This window comes from Atheta coriaria, unplaced genomic scaffold (assembly GCF_025399875.1).
Source record: "Atheta coriaria isolate IRGN ID8LTWV9N9 unplaced genomic scaffold, Caltech_Dcor_3.1 hic_scaffold_4_pilon, whole genome shotgun sequence".
Taxonomy (NCBI): domain Eukaryota; kingdom Metazoa; phylum Arthropoda; class Insecta; order Coleoptera; family Staphylinidae; genus Dalotia; species Dalotia coriaria.
Window position 1 is genome coordinate 836,898 of NW_027045446.1, and position 14,340 is coordinate 851,237.

The 14,340-nt window shown below is 40.0% G+C and overlaps 2 protein-coding genes across 2 annotated transcripts; both read right to left on the minus strand.

Annotated features, from left to right (window-relative positions):
- Nucleotides 1-1,654: 1,654 nt before the first annotated feature.
- On the minus strand, nt 1,655-3,791 carry LOC135791037 (acidic mammalian chitinase-like). The gene is given in 10 exon segments (XM_065301354.1): nt 1,655-1,871; nt 1,925-2,044; nt 2,098-2,283; nt 2,348-2,435; nt 2,908-2,977; nt 2,980-3,138; nt 3,141-3,165; nt 3,232-3,332; nt 3,399-3,572; nt 3,633-3,791. Coding segments are annotated over 10 exon segments (1,149 nt in total). The 5' UTR covers nt 3,706-3,791; the 3' UTR covers nt 1,655-1,718.
- Nucleotides 3,792-3,822: 31 nt separating this feature from the next.
- Nucleotides 3,823-5,255, minus strand: LOC135790754 (phenoloxidase-activating factor 2-like). The gene is given in 3 exon segments (XM_065301025.1): nt 3,823-4,222; nt 4,225-4,985; nt 5,053-5,255. Coding segments are annotated over 3 exon segments (1,134 nt in total). The 3' UTR covers nt 3,823-4,052.
- Between the last annotated feature and the right edge of the window lie 9,085 nt (nt 5,256-14,340).

Genomic DNA, 14,340 nt, shown 5'->3' on the forward strand with positions numbered 1-14,340 from the left:
TAAACGAAATCGAAATAACTACCCCGCAGGGCGGGTTTGTTTGTTTGTCGCATTGTCATTTTTTATATACAAAAACAAAACAAAAAACTGAAGAAAAAAATGTTTTTTGTAATTTTTAATCGAAATGTTTTCAAATTATAAGTTTTTTTCTGTTCAAACAATTTTGAAGATACTAAGCGTAACCGGAAGCAGTAAAAGAGGCTTTTTATGACTTACATTTTTCGGCATAATAAAAATCAAAAGCCCATAAGCCACCACCAACTTTTCGACGATTATGTAAATCATAAAATTATGAAAGAAAGCCTCCGAGACTATCAGTTGTGCACGTTTCCGGTTTGCGTAAATTTATTACTTAGTATTACTTTTTATGACGCAGGCGAATAGATTTAATGAAAGGGAAATATTTGAACACTTGTAAAAATGTAAACTTTATTTCAATTCGAATAATTGCCGCGCGTAAAATCGACTGTCGCCCGGCAAACGATTAGCAGCGCACAACGCGTTGTGTTCGATGTCGATGTGCGCCGCACGTCGCGAATTCAATTCGGCACGCCGCTTGTAATCAAAGTAATGTTTTCGCCGACGCGTTTTCAGATTTGCATTTGCAGCCGCCGCCGCCGCCGCCCGCTCGATTTGCCGCCGGCATTCGTAATCGTCCACCACTACCACATCCCGCGCGCGAATTCCTCGCGTTGTGAGCAAAAGAGTTTTTCTTCTCTTCGGGCGTTCTTTTTTATTATTTTTGCTCAAAGGAGCAGGCGTTAAAAGTGGAAACTAATGATGCGGAAAATGGAATCACCTTCGGATCCATTTGTTCACCGGGAGCGATATGTGCGCTAGTATATTTTCGTTTCCTCGCTTCAATATCCCATCCCTTTACATTTACACCCCGACCGTCTGGAGTCGTCGAACGATTTGACTTCTCACCATTCCGCATTCTCGCATTCCCCTCCCTCCCTCCCGGCACGGTTATCGCGGCGCGTATCTTTAATGTGAGCACCTTTTTTTCTCTTCGCCGCCGCCAAAAACCCGGACGTTAGCATTAAAACGCGTTAAAAGAACGCCGACGCTGGCCACTCGTTAACTGCGCTGTTAATCAGATGTATGCAACCCCCGCCGGCTTGCTGGCTGTAATCTGCGAATGGCTTATAAAGTCGCCGTTAACAAACTTGAATTAAAAAAGTTTCCCACCCGGCGTGTAATCTGCGTACAATCTGATTATATTGTTTTATAGAAGTGTGTACAAGCGACCCCAAAGTGCGCGCCAGCGAGCTTTCGTCTCTTCCATTTAATGCGATTAGAGAACAACTTTTCAACTTAACGTCCTGCAACGCAGTCACTCACAAAAGCATCCAATCGATAGCACCTTTAGGAAACTTGCCGAAAAAAATCATATTCTTATTGAGGCGTTATTATTTTTTTTTGTTTCAATCGCGTTGAAAATCGGGATAAAGTGCTTTTTAAAATCGGCGAGTTAATCAAGCCGAGGCTTAAGACGAACTCCGGTCGGACGCTGCAGAGCCTGCTCTTTATCACTTTATTACGCCGAAAGCCAGCGCAAATAAAAGCCGGAAAAAAGAAAACGCCGGAGCGCATAAAGTGAAAAACCTGGTGCGGGAAAATTAAGGCAGGAATTTACTCGAAACTCAAAGAATGCGCGGATTAACTTTTTTACTTTTCCACCACTCGGAGAGTGTTAAAATATTAAAATTATAGATTTAAACAGAGTGCTTAAGACGGTAAGCAGTCTCCAGCTTGTCTTTGATAGAGTTCAGAAGAGGGTATTTTTTGCCGTATATGCCGCCAAAGTCATCCGTGTCCAAAGTCCACAGCATAATTCCTCCCAGACCTTTGTTTACCGCGTAATCAATCTAAAAAAATATTTTTTTTAACAAATTTTTTAAATAACATAGGAAATATTTACCTTGGCGTTGTAGGTATCTGTGTCATCATAACTAAACCAGTCGTTTTTGTAATAAGCGTAACAGTTACCATCATTTGAGCAGTCGGTTTCATATGATCCAGTTTGGAGATATCTTTGGAGCTAAAAATTATTTTTTACGAAAATATTTAAAAATTTAGTGTTGTTTGCAATACCTCGTAGTAACTTAAGAATCCTTGCTCCCCAGTATAAAGACCAGCTTTACCCATACCGTCAGTCAATGCTCCGATGTCATGTTCTTCAGGATCCTTCAAATTGTAGCTTCTGGCATAGCTGGGAAGGCCTAGAATTAATTTTTCTTGGGAAAAACCTTTTCCTAACCATAGATCAACACTTTTTTCCTGTTAAAATCATGATTATTTATATTTCTTGGGTAAAATTTTATTTTTTTAAATCTTGACTTACAATTTCGCTAATTGGAGCCATCAATCCCACTGTTTCTGAAGTAGTAGCGGTGTAATCATAGGCCATTAGGGACACATGATTAACATATCTAAAAATATCAAATTAAGTTATAGAAAATAATTTTATTCTTAACTAGCTGTTGCCCGCGACTTCGTTCCGGCAGTGTTTAATAAAAATGTAATTCGTTTTTACTCTCTTGTTCTAGACATACTCGTAGTATGAGTCAATTCTATCAATAAGATTAGCAATTTTAAATTAAAGAAATTAATTATATAAAGTTTTGTCAATAATGCACTTCAGCGCGCCATCTCGAATTCAACTATTTAACTATAACTATGATTGAATCTCAATGTCAAATTTTATTCTATAGAAAACAGCTGTTTTGAGGATTTCCCGGCAATTATTCGAATTTGTCTCACCTTTTAGACCTTCCCTAGACCTCCACGAATAATTCAAGACCAAGATAAGATAAATCCGTTCAGCCGTTCTCTAGTTTTAGCGAGACTAACGAACAGCAATTCATTTATATATATATTGATAGATAGATATAGTTTGTTTACTTGCTAATTTCTGGCACATCATATCCTTCTTCCAAAAGTGAAGATACGATCGGAGCTGCGATGGAGATCTCAAGTCCCATTTGCTAAACCGTGAATGCATCTGCTTCAGTAGCAAAACAAAATTCTGCTTGTCTTCGGCAATACCTCCGCGCTGACCTGGATATTCCCAATCTACGTCCAATCCGTCAAAGTTAAAAGCGACAAGGAAACGCAGCGCGCTCTCGACGAAATCCTCCGCGACTTATCGGTAGATGCCATCTGGAAATATTCGCGCGTATTAAATATTCATATTCAAAACACGGAATAAAATATTCTAAGACTTGCCACTGAATACTTTCGTGAGCCTTCGTTCCAACCGCCAATCGCGAGGATGGTCTTCAGACATGGGTTCTGCACTTTGAGGTCTGTAAAGTTTCTCAGGCCGCCTTATTTTTCAGAAGGAAGTTTAATATTAATAACGAATTTGTTTTTGGGTTTTAATTTTTTTTTACCATGAGAAACGTCTACGTTCTGATCAATGTAATCAACTGCTAGGTTTAGATTCATTCCGACGAAGGAGTAGACAACGTGGGTGCATAATGAAGTGTCTATGTTGGTAGTGTCAAAAAAGCCGATATCTTGACGGTAATAAGCCCAGCTTGAGTAGTAACACACGATTTTTGGTCCTGATGTAAAATTTGTTTAGTTTTTTATGATTTTTTGATTTTTAAAAGGTTAAAACTTACCTGTTGGGCATTCCTCGGCAGAAATTAAATTAACCGAAAGGAAACTTAATGAAATTACCCAAAATAAAATCATTTTGAATCGTTTTCTATAAGAAATAAATCAAAACTAATTCACTTTCTATCGTTTGATGAGTATTTCTATATTTTTAAAGGTAAATGATAAGATAACAAATATTTGCCATGTACTTATACAATTTATTCTTGACTGATAAACACACTATTAGCACTGATTTAAAATCAATTAGTTTCGCTAGTTTTCGTTATGAAATTTTATCTCTAAGTGATAGTTTCCGTTTGCCTTCGGTTTTTCCCCATGCAAGTTGTGCAAGCAAGAGGTTTAAAGTTTTAACCACGGAATTTGCGCGTCTAAGAAAGATTTACTGCAGTTTGCTGAGAGTTGCTGAACCCTTCGGCAAATATTTATTCGTACTTATATACAGCGACGTCCAGACCGCGCGCTTCCAACTGCTTATCCACCCAATCCCGGTAGAGCGCCACGTTGGCGTAAACACCTGGCGTGTTGCTCTCGCCGCAGCCGATGCCCCACGAAACGATGCCCACCTGCACCCACTTGCCCGGATGCCCCGGGGCGGGCATACTAACGGGCTGCCGCCGTCGCCTTTGCACGTATCCTTGTTGGCTTCGCCGCCGGCACAGATAAAGCTCTTGTCTAAGTGATAGAACTTTCCTAGTCGCGTTGACCGTAATGCTTCCAGGCAACTGCTTCTTGACACGATGGGCAGCTCGACTTTTTTTAATATTGATGAATGTTTGCCTTTTTTGAATGCGTCTTTACCCCATCCGCTAGCGACGCAGAGGGTATCATCAGCGCGGTAACCCATTGGAGGTAGACAAATGAAGTTGATATTTTTTGCTAGTGTGATGGTTTCTTCAAGAAAAAGTAGAGCTATGTCAGTTTTAAGTGACCCGGTTTGAAATTGTGGATGTATGAGGATTTCTTTCACGCGGTGGTCTTGATGTGGTAAAGGTTCGTCTTGACTGCGGGTATTCCACTCCCCAACGCGGATTGTCCATTCTTCATCCAACATTCCAGCCACACAATGGGCTGCTGTCAATACCACTTGATAACTTATCAAGGATCCTCCACATTTATACATGGATTTGTCATTTGCTTGTAAAAGTAGGACCACTGTCCATGGAGCCTCACCAAATTGGGCCTTTACACCATTACCTGTGATTCTAAATGATAACCCTAAAGGTTGTTCTAATCCACATCCTTTTAAAACATCTTCTGATGGTCCAATTGAGTTTGCAGTATCAGGTTGTTGATGATCCACAGGGGTCTCACAACATATTTCAAAGTAGTTTTTGCAGTCATGACCAGGATCAAACCTTCAAAGTCAAAAATAAAGCAAAATGTAGATTCTCTCGTGTGACCTTCTTACCTAATATCTAAAACCCTTCCCCATTGGAAGTTTTGTCATGATCCACGCACATATGAGGCGGTACACAAACACATGACTTTGCTTGTATCTCCTGAACACTGGGATGATCCGGTAGCTGCTTGTACTCGCCATTGTAATGCAAATTCAGTACGTCACCTCCTCGCAAAGTGGCTGGAAGTAAAACCGACAGTAAAAATAAAACCACGTGCCGGCTCATGATGTGGTTGGTGTCAAACTGCGCGCGAATAACAACAAGATACGATTTGAATTCTACGCCCAATTTGCGTGTGTGCGTCCTCGAAAAACAAAACTAGTAACAAATTTCGCTGTCAGATGTCTTGAGATTCGGCGCGCGCGTGTTTGTGTTTGATTTGCGAAGTGTTTACCGGAGCGGAATCTACAAGTGCGCCGCGAGTCGAAATTAAAATAAATAAATTAAAATCGAAAAGTTTCGGCACGCACTTGTTGATTTAGCCATCGCTCAGCTCAGCCCTCGTATAATGCGAATCGATTTCGCGTGAAATTAAATTTGAATGCAGATGCGAATCGGCATTGTGTACACATTCCTCTCTTGCGCCCGCTGATGAAATACACTTTTCACCACGCGCGTTCGACGAACGACGCCGAATAATGAAAGCCAGGCAGGCGGCGGCGGCGGCTTATCTTAGACGTGACAGACGACGGTGATTCCTTCGCATCGCCGTCGATGGAAAACGCTCGAGAGGCAGAAAGAGGGTTGTCTGCGTCGTTTTTTGTTTTCCGTTATCGGCAGGCGCACGATTTTACGTCTAGGTGCCTAGGAATAAAAATCAAACAGCGCAAAAATCGCCCGACTATTATATCTTCAAAATCCAACAGATTTACGAGCCCCGGATGCAATTTTCACCATTTCTACCATTTCAAACTGTCACGCTGAAATCGTTGCGCACATTTGATTTTTGTTTTATGCATCATTACAATGATGATCTTTTCGGGACCGAGCGCGGAAGATATACTAGCTGCTTAATTTTTATTGCCCGCCTCGTTTCGGCTGTTAAGCGGGCTAATTACAGGTGAGTTCGGTTATATTTTAGTGCCGACGTTACGGCATCGCATTGCTCCCCAGAGGGACCGAAAGCTCCGGTGGCGCAGCATCAAGCGTGCTTTCTACGGGCTCCTCGCGGCGACACACTAACTAGATACATCACCGAACATTCTCGCGGTCAGGTTAGGCAGGCAGCAGCCACTCGGAGCGAAACTAACGTCGGAGACACATCGTCTCGTTTTGGAATGGCAGCCAACCTCGACCAGGAGTCGAGCACGAGTCGAGTTTGCTCGCAAAACTGCTTGATAACGGTTGACAAAATCAACGTCTAACTAATTCGGTCTTGTTAACCGAGTTTTAGACAAACAACTCGGCGCGCTGGTTGTGTTTGTGCGGGTGCGAGTGCATAAACAATTTGCGGTTCTAGTGGTGGTGGACACAGTGACATCGTATGTTTGCGTTTTGAAATCAGTGTGCCATCGCGCGGCGCAAATATCAACACGTAATGAAATTCTGCAGTTATCAGTCGGGCGGCGGCGGAAGCAATCTTTTCGTCGATCAGCCCAAATCCAATATATGATCCCCGAGGAGCTAATGCGAGTCTCGTCCATTTCACAGTCGGCAGCATTCGAATATTCGGATCAAATTTTTGGCACCGGCAACTTGGAAAATATGTGTGTACCTCGGCGTCCGGCGGAAAATAAATTCCATTTCGTTTATTGCTTTCGATGTGCCTCCCAATCAAATGATCATAAAATTGGACCCTTGTCAGCGCGCGCGCGCCTAGTCAGTCATTCGGACTTCCGGGTTTTTGTTCGGATTCGATTAGGTCTTAACTACAATTTCTACCGGGCTACATCTGCCCATCTGGGCGGATATATTTGCGATGTGGGCGCAATTCGATGCTCGTTTGGCTTCCATCGGAATGGCGCTCGTCGAAATTGTTTTGCTCACGTCCAGATGCTACCTACTTTCCGACTTTCAAACATTTTCACAACATTAACCAACTCATTGTAATTACCCACATACAATTGTTAGTTTTTATTGCTTTTTGTTCTATTGCAATTGTGTTGTGTTGTTGATGATGATTTTTTTTTTGTATTGCAACGTTTGATTTGTTGGGTCAAAAGTTTTCCACGCGTTTTCATAAAGCAAAGGAGTTCGATCGTAAATAACAATGTTCATGTTTTTGGCACGTTATTAGGGGGCATAAATGTAATAAAACGATTATGAACGGACGGGCCCGAGTTGTAACTGCGCGCGAACGGGAAAGTATTAGCGGCAAAGCAAAAAGAAGCAAAAAAAACCGAGACGATTACAGTCGCGCCCCGAAGTTGTCCCATACATCTTGGAACTTTTAATAAGAAACTTAAACGAAAACGAACGAACCGAAATAAAAATTACTCGACGCCACACGCACCACGCCGAGAGACATTCCATGGGGTGGGCATTGGGGGTGGTGGTGGTGCGAGTTGTGATGGTTAAGTTGAAGCGACTTATTGGAAGCGTGCTTGAATTATTGCGAGCGACGCCGACGCCGACGGATGACGCCTTTCATCATAACCGATCTCGAGACGCGCACCATTTCGTGCAAAACCACCCCCGGCCGCCCTCACACCCCGGGCACTATAGAGCACGCAGTCGTATGGTTACAATTTGACGTATGTACGTCGCCGTCGAGTTTCAATTTTTCTGCGGAGCAGTGCGCGGGCGGCAAAAAAATGAAGAAGAAACGCCTGGAAATGTGCTGGAAATAATAATGTCGTCGTCGTCGTCGTCGTGTGCGCGCCCGCTCGAGCCCCAGGTTGATGCATTTCGTCGCGGAATTGATCGATGAATTCCATTACGTGCGCGACGTGGAGGCCAAAGGTTTTTAGGGTAATGTATAGTGCTAAAGCAGAAATAATGCGCGTGTGTGCCACCAGCAGCCAAGACGTATGGAGCGCCGCATCGAGAGGTCGCCCCCTAATGAAATTATATTTCTCCAATTACTTTAGAAGCTCTCTCGCCGGGTCCGCGCGCGTCTCGCTTTCCTTCATGCGCTGCCACCGTGTCACATTAACGCGCGCCACTCACGCCCCCGATTCTAAATGTTGACCTTGTGAACCATATTCATGTTCATCCTTCTTAAATTTCCTCGTCTCAGCTCGTAACCAGATTATTTGATGTTCTTATGCGATAATGATGTACTCGTGGCGTTGTGTGGCGTCTGTGGCGCTTTGGGGATGAATGTAATTGAGATCGGAATTACATTGAGCGCTAACAAATTGCTCAAACAAGCCACCCCTCTTTGGTTTGGGCGACTTTCTGCTCGGAGGCGCGCGGAATCGAGACAATGCCGCCGTCGAGCAGTCGGGGCCGGGGGAATTATGTAAATGACGTCAGGATCTGTTGCCTCTGAGTCTTTTATGCTCCTGCTTAATTTCTTCATAGATTAACCTTTTCGCCGTGCACATATTTTAAACTCGGCTATCCTCAAACAGTTCAACACAAGAACGACTTCCATTATTTTCTCTTTTCATTGCGTCGTCGTACAATTTTTATTTGCTTTTTTCATACACAGTTTAACTTTGGAAACATTAAATGCAAATTCCGTTTCTTTCTAGGTGCGCTCGCCTCCTTCCCGTTCCGGAATCCTGGATCCGACAAACAGAATCCAAAGTTTATTCGAAAGTCTCGCATTTAAGGCGGCCGGGGCGCGGGGGCGGAGGAGAAGAAGGAGAAGTACTGCTTGCTTTGTATCGTTTGTGAGCCGGGGATCGAAGACGACATTCCTGCACAGTTCTCTCCGTGAAGGAAGAGCCGGACAGGTAATTTTTCCACACGCACGCGTAAAACAGCCGGGAGTTCAACTTTGCCTACTTGGGGATTACAGTAGCGAATAATTTCTCACGGTACTCCTCATGGGAAATTAAAACAAAGTGTTTATCTTTAACCCGCCGAGTTTATATCCGGTGTAGAAAAATGCGCGCCGCCGTAGAGTATACAAAATGAAAATAAACATTCATTACCTCATTATCGCTGCGGCTCGTAACACCGTGCAAAAGATGAGGAGGTGCGCGAGATGCATAAGTAGGTTTATTCGACGTATGGAGTCTCCGAGATGCGAGCGCATGGAGAAAAATGGATCGTAAATTTTCGGGGCAAATCCCCAAGAAATGTGAAATTATTTCACATTTTCCACGCTCGAGATTTATGTAAACACGAGCGCCCTGGGACTTGCTCGCTCGCATATCAACGAGACTACGACTGCCTCCGAGTTGGCGCGCGCGCGAGCAAAAAAACCCACGACCAATGCAATTTGGTCCGTAGAGGATGCAACACATGTCATTACTTTTGAGCAAACATTTATTCGAGTTTGCAAAAATTGATAGCTACCACTAAACATAATCAATTAGTGTCACACACGTAACAAAAACTTTTTCGCTTTTCTTCGACAACGCGCCGCTCAAAAGTTTTGAATTAAACCTTAAAAGCCACTTTAAATCATTGCCAAAGCTTCGGTGGTGGTTAATCAAAGTTGCCCGTAGGTGCTACGCGGGAATTCGATGCAATTGGAAAACAATTATTGGTGAAAACGTCCGAATTCCCCAGCGGGTTCGACACCAAATTGACACGTCGGCGAAATAGTTTGTTAAAAACCAGCAGGACGAATCGCCGGAGCGTAGCCCGCACGTTCAACTTCCTAATGCGCGGTCTCGCGAGAGCACGCTTTCTTAACGTCGTCGTCGTCGTCGTGGAAGGAAGCTGCTGGAAATCGCCGTGGAATTTATACGCGACGAGAGAAAAGGATAACTGCCGAATCACATCAACACACGCACATTGGCAAACAAAGCGAGAACGAGCAGCTGGAGTGGAATCATGTATTGAAACATGCTTTTTCTCTTGACCACGACGGCGACGATCAAACTTTCATGACGATGACTTGTGAAGGGAAGCATTTGTGCGCCGAGTGCGCCCATTACAAGGTAGGGCATATAATAATTCCGCCAGCGATCAAAAATTCATGTGCGATTTTGTGTCTCCCCGAGGCATACGGCAATACTTTCCGTTGTGATTTCAACATTGCAAAGTGCCGTGGGTCAAAAGTGGGACGTGAAAATATTTAATTTCCGCTTTTTTTGGTCATTGTGTGGGCGGTTGTTACAAACTAATATAAAACGGGGCCGGTGCACCGCGTGAGCGGTTAAATCTGAGGGCCTCGTCGCGGTGGGCGGCATGACAGTGACGAACTGTGCCTACATTATCTCGGCGCGGCCTAATTTGACCGGCCATTTATACCGATTATTACCTAACTCAAACCAAAACGGACCATTTGTTGGTTTGACCGGCGCGAACGTTTGTACGGGCGAATGCGTGGAATAATATCCCTGACCCTGTTTGCCGACTGGCCTGCGGTGCAAAGAAGCGAAAACAGAAAACATTGCCGGTTTTTGTAGGTGCCGCCCCAGGAATATCAATTATTTAGATGGACTTTTCCAGACGGGAACTTATCAACGTCATTTTGCAACAAGAATGCTTCGAAAGGTACGTTCACTAGTACTTTTATATCGTAATTATTCCCACCAAATTTTTTCACAACTTTGTGCCCAGAACACCTTGTATTTCCTAACCTAATATACTTTCTCCAAGTTTCTTGGCGCCATACTATAGTCCAAGAGACCCTTTTTACGATGTGTTTTATTTCAATCCCTTCAACCTTTTAGAAGTTGGCAATTTTATGAAAATTTATAAACATGGTGTGGAAAACACCCTGTATCTCCTATTAATCCTTTATTTAATCCTTTATTTAATCTATTTAATCCTCTAAACCTTTTAGAAATACACTAAAATGTCCTTCAAAAGTTGGCAATTTTATGAAAATTTAAAAACAAGGTGTTGAACACAACCTGTGTCTTCTAAACTAATACCCTTTTCCAAGTTTTTTGACGCCATTTTATAGTTCAAGAGACGCTCTTTACAATGTACTTTATTTCAATCCTCTAGACCTATTAGAAGTGCCCTAAAATGCCCTTCAAAAGTTGGCAATTTTATGAAAAATCAAAAACATGGTGTGGAAAACACCCTGTATCTCCTAAACGAATATACTTTCTCCAGGTTTTTTGACGCCATTTTATAGTTCAAGAGACGCTCTTTACGATGTACTTTATTTCAATCTCCTAACCCTTCTGGAAATGCCCTAAAATGCCCTTTGAAAGTTGGCAATTTTATGAAAATTTATAAACATGGTGTGGAAAACACCCTGTATCTCCTAAACTAATATACTTTCTCCAGGTTTTTTGACGCCATTTTATAGTTCAAGAGACGCTCTTTACGATGTACTTTATTTCAATCCTCTAGACCTATTAGAAGTGCCCTAAAATGCCCTTCAAAAGTTGGCAATTTTATGAAAATTCAAAAACATGGTGTGGAAAACACCCTGTATCTCCTAAACTAATATACTTTTTCCAGGTTTTTTGACGCCATTTTATAGTTCAAGAAACGCTCTTTACGATGTACTTTATTTCAATCTTCTAAACCTTCTAGAAGTGCCCTAAAATGCCCTTCAAAAGTAGGCAATTTTTTCATTAAAATCTGAAAATTTCCGTCGCAATTTTTAAAATTGGATAAAAAATTTACCGAAAAATTCGGCCCTGTTCTTCAACTAAAAATATTTTAACGCAAAAAGTTTGACCCTGCTCTTCAAGCAAAAATTATTTGAATACATTATTTCAACTCTGAGTTTTGGTTGAAAAAATTTTATTAAAAAAAAGTTCGGCCCTGTATTTCAGCAAAAAATATTGTTAAAATAATATTTGCATTTCCAATTTAGTTGAATTTAATCTACTTTCAAAATCAGAAAACAAAAGTTAAAAATTCCATTTATTTCAAAACCTGCATTTGGTGAAATAAAAAATTTCGTCACAAAAAAAAACAAAAGATTTTTTTGTTCGAAATTAAAATTTGAAATTTTGTATTTTTAATTATGGATTTTAACAAACAACTAAATTTAAGTAATTAATCTTATTAATTTTTTTCTTAGCAAGCTTGGTTTAGATCTTATTGCTTTGTAAAGATCACATATAGGCAAAATACATTTAAACAATTATTGTCGTATAATTTTTAAATTATTGTCTAAAATAAAATTAGGTATTAAAATAATTGCAACATAATATTGTCCTCTTTGATAATTAGTGATAAAAGAGGACATTATTTAAATTTTTTGAAAAAAGTTATTAATTATGAAAAAAATGGCGGAGGCGCCTGACATTTTAAAGAGTAGTTTAATTAATTATTGAAAACAAACTTCCCCTTTGTGTAGAGGGGTTCTGAATTATCAATTCAAACAACTTTTCACTTAATAGCAGTAAGGGTTTTTTCTGTATATGTTATTAAGTGAAATGTGCACTCGCATAGAGACCTAAGAATCAATTATCTCGGGAACTAAAAGAGATAAACGAAAACCGAAAACACTATTATGCTCAGTATGACATCCTAGATAAGACAACATTTAAAAATTTTAAAATATAACATGTGCCTACAACATTTTCCGACACGATTTTCTCCGAAAGTAATAAAGTGAGAAAAAAACTTTCTTCATTTTGTTCATGCCGTGATAAAGATCTTAAAAATGGCAGATTTAGTTTTTCCATTTTCCAAAGTTGACCAAAGACCACTCAAAAACATCAAGAGGTTACACTTGACTCTTTTTGGAGTCAAAAAATTTTTTTAAAGCTAGAAGAAAATGGAAAACGCTAATCGATTGAGTTTTCCAAGGGGATGAAAGATATCAAGTCAGTTTTCCGATAACATCATTATTTCGGAAAATTAGTGGTAAATTAAAAACTGATCAAATAAAACCACCTCTCCAATTTTCCCCAAACTTTCCAAACTGATGAAAAACAATGCTAGGAATCCACTAATCCAGGTTTGGTTGCGCTATCTTAATTAGTTTTCAAGTTATTAACCATTTTTAATTATTACATAATTGTTGATAACTGTAAATTTTAACATGTTATATAATGTAAAATTTAATTCTACATACGAATATGAAAACCGTTTTTCTTTATTTCTAATGGTTTTCAAGATAAGTACGAAAAACTGGTTTATTCGTTTTCTCCATAATTTCCTGGGTAAAAAATAAATATTGGAAATTTGACTTTTTTATTACAGAATATTGAAGAACATGTAATTCTATGTACTTTATCTTAATAAAATTTTGTTCTAAAATTAAGTGTTTTGTTAATAATCACCCTAATAAAGTCATGCAATGTTGCTATTCAAATTATATTATTTTTTTTATTAAAATTGTAAATAGGGCCTAAACGGTAAATGTTAGCAAAAAAAGTTACTAAAGTAATCGATGTAAAATTAAATTATCAATCATAATCCGAAAACAGAATTTAAAAATTCGAACTTTTAATTTCGAACATAAAAAAGAGAAATCTTTTGCCTTTTTTATAACAAAATCTTTTCGTTAAATTTTTTATGCACTTTTTGTCGTTTTTCAAAAAGAATGCCATCTTGTAGAGAATTCTTTAAGGATCAAGAATATGTAGTCCTTTTTTTCGTAGCCCTTTTAGTTCTCGAGATATTCGCAATTTAATCTCGACGGTTTCACGGGAAAAATTTAAGAAAAAAATTCGACCCTGTTGTTCGACCGAAAAAATTTTTAACAATAAAGTTCGACTCTGTTGTTCGACCGAAATTTTTTTAGGAAAATAAGTTAGACCCTGTTCTTCGCCCGAAAAATTTTAACTAAAAGTTGGACCCTGTTGTTCGACCGAAATTTTTTTTAAGAATATTAGTTCGACCCTGTCCTTCGACCGAAAAATTTTTAACAAAAAAGTTCGACCCTGCTGTTCGACCAAAACATTTTTAGGAAAATAAATTCGACTCTGTTCTTCGACCAAAAAAGTTTTAATAAAAAAGTTCGACCCTGTTATTCAGCCAAAAAATGAAATGTATTGGTCAAAAATAGCAATATTTAAAGGGCATTTTAAGACATTTTCGCAGGGTTTACAGGGTTAAAAAGGTATGCATAATGTAGAGGGTTTCTTAAACGTTAACATGACGTCGAAAAACTTTAAGATAATCGTTTAGTTCAGGAGATACAGGGCGTTTTCCACGGCATGTTTTCAAATTTTCATAAAATTGCCAACTTTTGAAGGGCATTTTAGGGAGCTTCTAATAGGTTTAGAGGATTGAAATAAAGTACATCATAAAGAGCGTCTCTTGAACTAAAAAATGGCGTCAAAAAACTTGGAAAAGGTATACTAGTTTAGGAGATACAGGGTGT